Source organism: Tenrec ecaudatus, chromosome 5, assembly GCF_050624435.1.
Source record: "Tenrec ecaudatus isolate mTenEca1 chromosome 5, mTenEca1.hap1, whole genome shotgun sequence".
In the NCBI taxonomy this organism is placed as follows: Eukaryota; Metazoa; Chordata; class Mammalia; order Afrosoricida; family Tenrecidae; genus Tenrec; species Tenrec ecaudatus.
The window spans coordinates 84,314,653-84,326,094 of record NC_134534.1 but is presented as its reverse complement, the minus strand read 5'-3'; the positions used below and the strand labels follow the sequence as shown (position 1 = coordinate 84,326,094).

Sequence of the window (11,442 nt, the reverse complement as noted above, 5' to 3'; positions counted from 1 at the left end):
TCAATTTAGTTGAGGTTTCACAGTTCTGACTGAAAAGTTAAAAGTTGAGTAAACTTTTAGGGGTGATAAAACTATTGCACCTCGATCAGTTGCAGATAAGAGCAAAAGTTTCAACGGATTTTTTTTGCCCTAATCATTTTCTTTTTTTTTCTCCTCTTTTCTTTTTTTACATTTTATTAGGGACTCATACAACTCTTCTCACAATCCATACATATACATACATCAATTGTATAAAGCACATCCATACATTCCCTGCCCCAGTCATTCTCAAAGCATTTGCTCTCCCCTTAAGCCCTTTGCATCAGGTCCTCTTTTTTTCCCCCCTCCCTCCCCGCTCCCCTCCTCCCTCATGTGTCCTTGGTAATTTATACATCGTTATTTTGTCATATCTTGCCCTATCTGGAGTCTCCCTTCCCCACCTTCTCCGCTGTCCCTCCCCCAGGGAGGAGGTCACATGTGGATCCTTGTAATCAGTTCCCCCTTTCCAAGCCACTCACCCTCCACTCTCCCAGCATCGCCCCTCACATCCTTGGTCCTGAAGGTATCATCCACCCTGGATTCCCTGTGCCTCCAGCCCTCAGATGTACCAGTGTGCAACCTCTGCCCTATCCAGCCCTGCAAGGTAGAATTCGGATCATGGTAGTTGGGGGGAGGAAGCATCCAGGATCTGGGGGGAAGCTGTGTTCTTCATCGGTACTACCCGGCTATCAAAAGAGATAGTGTCTGGGGTCTTAAAGGCTTGAAGGTGAACAAGCGGCCATCTAGCTCAGAAGCAAAAAACCCACATGGACGAAGCACACCAGCCAGTGCGATCACGAGGTGCCAAAGGGACCAGGTATAAGGCATCATGCAAAAAAAAAAAAAGATATATGTGTGTATATGTATATGTGTATGTATGTATATATATGTGTGTGTGTATATATATATATATATATATATACACACACACCATATTGAATGAAGGGGGAAGTGCAGAGTGGAGACCCAAGGCCCAAGTGTCGGCCAATGGAGATCCCCTCATAGAGGGGTTTAGGAGAGGAGATGGGTTAATTAGGGTGCGAGGTAGTACCGATGAAGAACACAGCTTCCCCCCAGATCCTCAATGGATTTTTAAACAAATAGGATCAATATCTTGAAGCATTTCTTCAATGAATTATAACAGATAAAATATAGCTTTACCAGTATGATTTTGATGAGAAAGCATCACTAAAGCAACAGTGACCAAGGGGTGGAAGTGGTCCAGTGAAAGCAAAAGCAGGCAGGTCAAGAGTGAAGGTCATGGCAAGTTTTTGAGATGCTCAAAAAATTCTGCTTGTTGACTTTATGGAGGATCCAAGAATAACATTTACTTATTACAAGAATATTTGGGAAAAGCTAGTCACAGCTGTAGCAGAACAAAGCCTGGGAAGGTTTCACCAAGCAGTCTTGTCCATCACCACAATGTTCCTCCTCCTCCTTCCTCTCATCAAACAAGGGCAATTTCACAAGAGTTTCTATGGGAAATCATTAGGTATTCACCCTGCTGTCTTGATTTGGCTGCTTCTTTGTGTTTTCTATTCTTAAAAAAATATATAAAGGACACCCATTTTTCTTCAGTTAATAATGTGAAAGACTGCCTTAACATGGTTAAATCCACAAATGAGTCTCAATTCTTTTTTTTAATAAGTGGTAAGCATTTCAACATATAATTAAATCTCCACATAGCTTCAAGCCACAAGGACACAGATTTCCCTCCCCCAACACCCATGCTTAATCTACTCTTCAGCAATTCTCTGCTGAAGAATTTGGCCTTCCCAATGGCAGGTTGCTTTGGGAGTTTTCACTTCCCCAACTTTGTCACAGTCCAACAGCACCACAGGCTGCTTCTGTAACGATACACAGCAGTGTCCGTTCTACAGGGTTGCTATGAGTTGGAATTGAATTGACAGCATCAGTTTGGGGGGTACACTTGGTAATACAGTGTCATAAAATGGACTTGGACTCAGCAACCCAATAGAAGTAGAAGTCCCCCTGTGGGTTTCTGCGGCTACAAACTTTCATGGGAGAAGCCTCATGTTCCTCTCAAGGAGCAGCTGGAGCATTGGTGGGTTTAAGCTGCTAAACTTGCTGTTAGCAGCCCAATTTGTAAGCCAGAACACTACGCAGGGCTCTTACACTTGGGTAGTCTAAGAAAAAACTGCTCACAACTCACGATTAGGGCATGCAAAGTGAAATAACATCAGACTGGAACAAATACATTGGAAAACACATGCAATGCATTTTCCTATTCCTTGATAAGAGGTTATACATTTTTTGAAGAGCAACTTGACTTGTAACAAATACCAGATTTCAGTTCTAGGATTCAATCTGATCTAGAAAATACACACAGCAGTACAATGTGCAGTTACCAAAAAATTTCATAATCTAAAAATGGTTAGAGCAAGTCTAAAAAATTTGTACAATGTATGTTAGAAATGTATGCACTGATATGGAAAAATATGGAAGATACACTATGAAAAAAGTTTCGGCACAATCAAATCTCATTCCACTCTGTACGGCATGTACTTTTACTGCAGAGAAAGGTCTCAAAGGGCAGATGCCAAAGTGTTCATGGTAGATTCTGGAAGCAGAAATGTGAGAAATGGGTATAAAGAGGTTAGAGAAAGCTTTTTTCATGGCTCATTTCATATCTAATGGTCAAAGTGTACATTCATTTTTGTAAGCTATTCTTTAAAACACTTTGCAGTTGAGCAGGAAAAAGAGGAAGGCTTGGGCAAGAGCAACGGCTGCTGACTTCCTTACTTGGCTCTATGCGAAACGGCTCCAGGGGCTTCGATTTCCCCACTTTATGCACTTGGCTTCTTTGTGAGATTTTGTTTGGATATAGAACTGAAATAATAGATCACGTTTATTTTAACTCTTGAGTACTAGCGTACTGAGTCTACACATCTGTCATCTTCATTCATGTGCAAGAATACATACATTCTGGTTCAGCTTTCAGCTTAACCAATATAAACTTATGTAAAAGCAAGAAAAATTGGCTTTAAAATGAACACAAGCAACAAAATGGGAGAAAACATGAAAAGGGAAATGTCAAAAAACGAATAGCTGTTGACTGTTTTACTCTAGTCTTCTATGGCTTTATGACACACTTTAGCTCTAGGGAATGCCTAGACGATCTATGACCAATGCTGCTACTATCTTTAAAATGGTGATGGGTTTTTAACATATCCAGTAGAGAAAAATACATCATGTTGGACTATTAATGGTTTCTTGGGGGTATGGAAGGGAAGGTTTGGGGGGAAATGGGGAGTTAACAAGAAATACAATGAAGAAAATGTGCTAAAATTGATTGTAATGATTGTACAGCTAATCTTGCCATGATTTAACTACTGAATTGTCTATGTGCCAATAAAATTGTTAAAAAATACTTAACTGATTTTGATAATGCAGTTGATTACAAATTTAACTTTCAGTGACTACTGTATATACTCGTGTATAAGCCGAGTTTTTCAGCACATTTTTGGACTTATACACGGGTCAGTGGTACCCCAGCGAGGTCTAGCATCTTGCGGTGATTGCCATTCCTCCACTGTTCATTCAAAGCCCCGCTGACACTGTAGGGCTTTGAATGTTTCTTTACTCACATCTAACCAATCAGAGCTGTCCTATGACGTGGCCGGCTCCAATTCGCAGAAGCACCTATACTGATTCACTTACGCCGGCAGTTGAACTGGTAAGGATGTGTCTGTGGCTGCGCTCCATCTCTTCCGTCTGGTTTCTGTATTAATTCACATCCTGCATTTCTCACCCTAGGCTTATACTCGAGTCAATCAGTTTTCCTGGTTTCCCCGGTAATTAGGTGCCTCGGCTTACACTCGGGATGGCTTATATTTGAGTATATACGGTATTTCAAATGCAATTCATTACAGAGGATATACAAGGGGGTTTCAAAATGTTCATGAAAAAATTTCATTATCTTTTAATTCTATTTTCCCAGAAACTTTTTGAAGCCCCTGCATGTTATAAAGGTTCAAGATAATAAAATCAGCATTGCTCTTCTGCAATCCAACTTCTTTTTAATTTAGTATCAATCATCCACATTTCTATTGTTTATTGAAAACAATAGATTACCCCAGGCCCATCTGGGCCAAAATCATGTTCTTTTTTGTGTTTAACACACTCATTTTTGGGTCCCAAATTTCACCCCATGGCAAATGTGTAACCATCTCACCTTGGATCATTGGATTCTAGCATCAATTAACTATTTGGGAAAATGATTGGATACTTTTTTTTTTCAGGTGAATAATTAAGAACACAGTCTTCCTCCTGTTTTATTGTCATTTTAATACAAAAAATAAAGTTTTATATTACAAAATAGACCTGTTACTTTTACAGTGACAATATAACAACATTAAATCCAAAATAATATAATGGTCAAGCAAATTTTAGATGGAAAAACAACATTTAATGAAGGCATTTCTAGGGAAACGAACTGAATACACATATACTTTTACTCTGGGATTTGAAGGAATATTCTTACAGGGCCTGAAGGGTGCAAGACCCAGAAGCAGGAACAAAAAAGAATAAGACTGATATACATGACTGAAAAATAAAACAAAACACAAAAAGACTGATATGTGTGACAAGTAAAAAACAAAACACTTTAGAAAATAAAAAACTTACATATGGCAAAAACCAAAAAAATAAGATAATTTTCTAGTTCACAAAGAATGCAAAAAACACATCAACAGAAAAATGTAACAATCTAAAAAAATTTTTAAAAATAGGAATAGGTTTAAAGGAGGCACACAATTAAATGACAAATATATGAAAACATAAAGTCTTGTTTATTAGCAGGAAAACACAGCCAGTAAGATACCATTTTCTCTCCATGAGAGGAAAAGTTGAAATGTTTGATGATGCTCAGAGCTGGCAGGTGAAGGAGGGCTAAGATTTGTCCCATGGGGAATCCAGGGTGGATGATACCTTCAGGACCAAGGGTGTGAGGGGCGATGCTGGGAGAGTGTAGGGTGAGTGGGTTGGAAAGGGGGAACTGATTACAGGGATCCACATGGGAGAGGGACGGCAGAGAAGGGGGAAGGGAGACTCCGGATAGAGCAAGATATGACAAAATAACAATGTATAAATCACCAAGGGCATATGAGGGGGGGTTGCGGGGAGGGAGGGAAAAAAAAAAAGAGGACCTGATGCAGAGGGCTTAAGTGGAGAGCAAATGCTTTGAGAATGATTAGGGCAAAGAATGTACAGATGTGCTTTATACAATTGATGTATATATATGTATGGACTGTGATAAGAGTTGTATGAGCCCCTAATAATACGTTTTAAATAAAAACAAACAAAAAAAAGATTTGTCCCATGGGTACACTTGTTCAATAGCATTTTAATATTTAAGAGCAATGCAAACAATTGGCAATCACATTATATGAAAAGCAGCCTAAGTGTTCATTCACAGGGAACTAGTTAGATGAGTTATGGTTAGGCCATTAGATGAAAATGCAAAATGAACATTAAAAAGAGTAAAGCATTTAGCTGTATATACTGTTAATTAAACAAGTGTGTGTGTGTGCGTTTGTAAGGGGGTGTAGAACAGTGCATCAGTAAGAGAAAAATGGCTTTTACTTTTTCATTTTGTGTTATCCTATACTGTTTTAAGGAGCCCTGGGTGTAGCAGTAGGTCCTAAGTTGGGCTGTACCACAAGGTCAGCAGTTTGAACCCACCAGCCACTCTGCAGAATAAAGATTAGCTTCTCTACTCCTGTAAAGATTTACATCCTTGGAAACCCAAAGGGACAGTTCTACCGTCCTATAAGGTCACTATGAGTTGGCATCAACACAATGGCAGTGAGTTTGGTTTTCTGCTTGTTTCTAGTCTCAAATGAATAACATTTATTTTAATAGAAGGTAAATGAGTAGAGAGAACAGCATTTCTTGTTTCTTTTAATCTATGTTAAAGGAAGATCCCCGTTGGTGCCATGGTTAAGCTCTCACTGCCAACCTGGTGATCTGCTTGCCTTAAGCAAACCTAGAAAGACTAAAGCCTAGAAAACCCTATGGGGCAGCTCTTCTCTCACTTAGGGCTGACAGGGGCGTCAAAATGGACTTGATAGCAATGAACAACAATGGATTTTAAAAATTGCATATATGAAGACGCTAAGTCAAGATTAAACAGATATATAGATATATACACCCTGTTCTTTTGATACAAGACACTTATATCTTAAAATATGTACATGGTGAATACTACCCACAGATCTCAAGAGTACTTTATAAATCTAAATATTGGGCTCCGGTGAGTGACAGACTTCATTATGTATGCTTACATAAGACAAGTGGGTCCAAAACATAAGGGAACACAGGAATTACTGGTGTCTGAGACCACCAGGCAGCATTGCTTCTCAGGCCCCGTCAGCTACGTTTTAGGGGCTGATCTTTTGATCAGGTCACCAAAATAAGCAGTGATTGTCTTCAATTTATTGTTCAGAAAATTTTGCTCTATTTCTACTTCCCCACCAGGTCCAGCTAAGGATGCCACCTAAAAAAGGAACAGAAGAGAGTCACATGAGCAAAACCTAAAACAACTTTTCATTCTTAGTGCTTTATCAACCAATACCAAGACTCTACTTTTTCATTCAAGCCCTTGAAATAATGGTCATTCCAATGTCCAGTTCCTTCTCGGTGGGTTTAAATAGTTTGAGGAGGGTAAACCAGTGGAACTACATTGCGGTATGGGACCTAATCTCTTCAACATCATAAACCACAATACTCAGAGGAAGAGAAGCCAAATAAATCCTCTCCAAATATCTACCAGCTAATTTACTTCCATAAAATTAATAACCCTTCCCCGAAAGAGTGGCATAATGGTTCCACTGTGCTGCTAACTACAAGGTCAGCAGTTCAAAACCAGCAGCTACTCGGCAGGAGAAAGACGAGGCTTTCGACTCTCATGAAGACTTAGCTTCAGAAACGCGTAAGGGCAATTCTACCCTGTCCTATCGGGTGGCTAAGTCAGAATGGACTTGATAACAGTGAGTTTTGGACTTGTTTCCTTGCAAAATTTCCACTTCATTTTATCAGAAGCATCTTATCCTCTCATTGCTTTGATGATATTTACTAAATACCTGTTATCCAAGTCTAGGAATACAATAGAAAGTATGACAGATAAGATAAATACTCTGGTGAGGATTCTACACTCTACTCTTCAGTTTTCCAACTCTAATTGGTGTCATTTGCTGTTCTCTCAATTGTCCATCGTCTCTCCTTTTGAGTATACTATAATAAAGTGAAGAAACCCCGATGGCACAATGACTAAGTGCTTGGCTGCCAAAAGAAAGTCCAGCAGGTCACTCATTAGCCACTCCTGGGAGGAAAGAGCTAGCGATCCACTCCTGTGAAGAAACCAGATGGGGCGGTTCTACTGCATCCTAAAGGCTAAGAGTGTGAATGAACTCAACAGCACACATGACGAGACGCGCTCCTGTGATCATTTGCTCCATGGGGCAAAGATCCAAGCTAAACACTGGCTTCCAAGCTGATCTTCTAGGCCACTTAAACTCCATGGGTCCCTTCAGAAGGTTTTTTGGTGATAATTCTTATGGGCTTCTAAAGGGCTAATACTCAAAAGATTTTCTTGAAGGACACAGAATGATTCTGAGGGCTTATCATGAAGTTTTAAGAAAACGGAAAACGCCACATGTAAGAAAAACAAACCGAAACAAACAAGGCCCCTGCGCACTGGAGAAGGGTAGTGAGGGCTGCCCTAATAGGATTTCATCAGTAGGGCACTCTGCACTTCGGGGCTTGCCTCATCAGACATCTCTTTGTTCCCTAAATTCACAATTCTGGCTCCTTGGGGATGCCAGTTTGTATGGTGGAAACTGAAAGGTGCAGAATTCTTCAATGAAGGGTGAGAGAGAGAAAGAGAAAGAGAGAGAGAGACAAAAACAAACAAACAAACAAAAACTTCCCGTAGAGGTGTACAGACGCAGGGGGGTGAAATGTTGAGAAACCATAGCTTCTCATTGTGATATTTTTGTTTAATAAAGCTTTCAATGATTTTGTAACAATGCTTTTTGCCTTACCCTTATATCAAACCCAATCCTTTAAGAAAGTAACTTATTTAAGGAAAATGAGATTGGTTAGTGGAAGTTTTAAAAAATTGAGCGTGTGTGGAGGGGAATAGAAGTGAGTAGAAGAAAAATACAAGAAAAGAAAGGACGGAATGAAATATCCAAAGTAAAATAAAGGCAACTGAGCCAGTAAAAAACTTGCTAGAATAGATTAAGTTGGGGTCGTGGTGGGGAAGCAGAGGTAAAGCAAATTTTAATTCGTTTTAATAATAATCAGCTGCATCAATTTAGAAAACCATTTCAATAGGCTTTGTCTCCCCAGATCTGAAAAATAGCACTGGTCTTCCTAAAAAGGGCACTGAAGAAAAAAAAAAGCAATTTCTGAAATTTATTTAGAAAAAAAATTTTTTTTGAGTGGTTCTATACAAATAATATGCAGCCCCTGTATTTTGCAAATAGTTTGCTCAGGTGCTAACCAAATAGTTAAGTTTCACCCAGTCGTCCCTCAGAAAAAGACCCGATGATTTACTTCTGAGAAACCCGTTGTCGATCACCATGAGCAGAACTGACTTGACAACAACTACTTTTGGTTATACAAATAATAAGCTCCAATAACATTACATTTAAAACATTTCCCAAGAAGATCAGGCGATTTCTTCCTTTTTTATACATTTAAAACAGGCACTTGCATTTGGATGCTTTGGAAAACAGGAATGAGGATATACTTTCATGGGAGTTTTCTGACTTCTCTAACAAAATAATTAACTTTCCTGTGAGGATTTTGAAATCTCCATATAAAAATATAATAAGGAAACATAAGCATCTTTTTAGTCTTTAGAAAAGAATTTCAGAAAATACAGCTTGCTAGTTTAAAGTCATCTCGTTAAAAATAATTTGTAGTTTAGCTTTTTGGTACTTCATTTTCTAAACTGCACACATTTTACGTTAAAGTTTTTAGACCTTAGATTACATGTTCTTCAGGTCAATAAGTAATACTTTATTTCAAACAAACCTAATTTTCCGCTGCTCCCCTTATCTTTCACAAGCAGGTCTAACTGACCAAATTGGTTCCTTCCGCTTTCTCTAAGCGTAGTCAGTTGGGGGTGGGGTAGAGTGAGGGCAGAAGGGAGAGGAATAGATAGGTAAGCAACTAAAGATTAGTAGGTCTGCATTATGTGCCATGTTTTTGATCTATTACCTGTATACATTCGAGAACTGCAAAGGAATGTACACTTCATTAATACTGGAAGACTGGGGAGACTACTATAATAGAGCAATTAGATTTTATGTCAGTCCTATGGAGACCATGAAGGCAGACACGGGAGAAAATTCACAAATATAGTGGGGACTATTTTAGTGAAAATGAAGGCATGGAAGATTTAGGGTTATGCAAACATTCACAACTGCATTTTTCAAAACTCAAAATTGATTTAAAGTACAAAAAATGAGGAAAGATAACTTCTGAGGGTAAATCACCAACTAGCACGAAGATGCATAACGACGTAAGTGAAGGCAATATACGATAAAGGAGAGATCAGCAAAAAAGGATGAAGGCAAGACACCAAGAGGCATACAAGAATGGAATCTTATATACATAGTCCCATGCTAAGAGTAATGCCAAGAATCTTTGAGTAGATACTTGCAGGCTGAAAAGGCATGCAGAGCACAATGTGACTATATCTATGAATCTATGAATATATAGGTCCAGTATATAGGAATCAGTAAAGCATGCAGGAAAGGAAGTTATATCAACTTGGCCATAAGCAAATACATCAAAGGAATAAGGTCTTAGAATCATCTCAGGGGGCACCACGAGCAAGTGCCTAACAGAAGCCACAGTGTCCTAAATCCTAAGTGGTGAGGGGTCTTAGCAGCTTATGAGCAGTTATCTAAGGGGGAGAAAGGTAAACTAGAAGCCCGTCTAGGGTATGAAGGATATTAGGCTTCAGCATCTGCCAACCACTGACTTCCAGGGTTGATTAGGCTGAACTGGCTGGCTAGGTGGGCGTCTCCTTCCACCCTCCCTGCTCCATGTGCGTGCCTGCTGAAGCGGCACGCTCCGATGAAGAGGACGACTCCCCCAGCTAGACGAGGACTGTCCTCCAGTCAAGGTTATATGAGAAGCTGTGGTTCTCCACTAGGACTTCCAAACAAGCTCCCAGGGTCTAAAATCTCCCAAACAGATCCTAATGGAAGAACAGATAATAAATACTATGGACAATGAGAGATGCAGAAAAACTAGAGAGAACAGGAAAAAAAAAGTCCTATGGCTCTATTAGAGAAGTAATGAAATATGAAATATGTAAGCCACGCTGGTGAAAACGGGCAGAGCAGCAGTGATGGTGCACAGAGAAGGGCCTTTCCGCTCTGTGGGAGACGATGGGGCAGCTCCAGTCATACAGGGTCACTGTGAACTGGAATCCACTTGAGAGTAATAGGGGATAAAGCATAATAATAGAACTTTAAAAAGGTCGTGGAAAAATTTCATCATCTTTTAATTCCATTTGGGAGCCCCCCTGTATATGCAGCGCAAGAACAAACAATACTGATCTAAAAGAGACAATTTCCCCATGGGAAGACTAGACTAATTATTAAGAGAGCCTCAATTATTATCCTTAATTGTAAAGCATGACTAAGAAGCTGATTTTACCAAGAGGAGAGCTGGTTAAAAACCAGTCACAAAAAGACCGGACAGGTGCCCATGGCACACAGCACTTAGGAGCACGTCTACGTGGGCTTTGGTGATTTGATGCTCACCTGGTCTTTCTCACCAAACTGGGATGGAGCAGGAACGGAAGCAGAGCAATTCTTTGACAATGTGGTAACAGCCGAGTGCTTTGTGCCAGTCAGGCACTAAGGTTGTGATCACAGGGTGGAATGACTAGACAAATCACTGTCCCAAGTTTGCGCAATAAAAGTGGCTTGATTTGCTTATTCTCCAGAGTGATCTAATGAAATACATGAGATTTCTAACTCTACCGGTGCCTTTTGCCTCAAAAGGATGAATAGCCTTTTGAATGCATGAGTTTTAAAGGCCACGCTCTTCTCAGACAACTTTCTGCTTTCAAGGAAAGGTTGCATTGATGTAAGTGATGAAAGGTCCATTGGTAAAGCTTAGGCTAACTGTCCTTTACAGGCATTGTGTGGGGAAATGCAGCCTGTGTTTCAAAGAGCAGACTGAGAACTTGGGAGACCCAACCTGTTTAGTGCAGGATGATGACATGTTAAGTGTCTCTTAACAACACAGCTAATTAATTAATTTCTCTATAACCCTGTGATCTCACAAAAACTACTTTAAAAAAATTCTACATATGAAATAAATTTTCTCCATTTGAAAAAGTAAAAAGGGATTTTTCAATGTTATTCCATCTGA

At 39.6% G+C, this 11,442-nt stretch overlaps 1 protein-coding gene across 1 annotated transcript in view; it reads right to left on the bottom strand.

Moving 5' to 3' along the window:
• Positions 1 to 4,309: 4,309 nt before the first annotated feature.
• The window catches only part of TGS1 (trimethylguanosine synthase 1), a 50,509-nt gene continuing 43,376 nt past the window's right edge, over positions 4,310 to 11,442 (bottom strand). Inside the window, exon 13 of the mRNA XM_075549674.1 lies at positions 4,310 to 6,535. Within this exon, the coding sequence (XP_075405789.1) occupies positions 6,413 to 6,535 (123 nt within the window). The 3' untranslated portion in view covers positions 4,310 to 6,412. The remainder of the gene's footprint in view (positions 6,536 to 11,442) is intronic.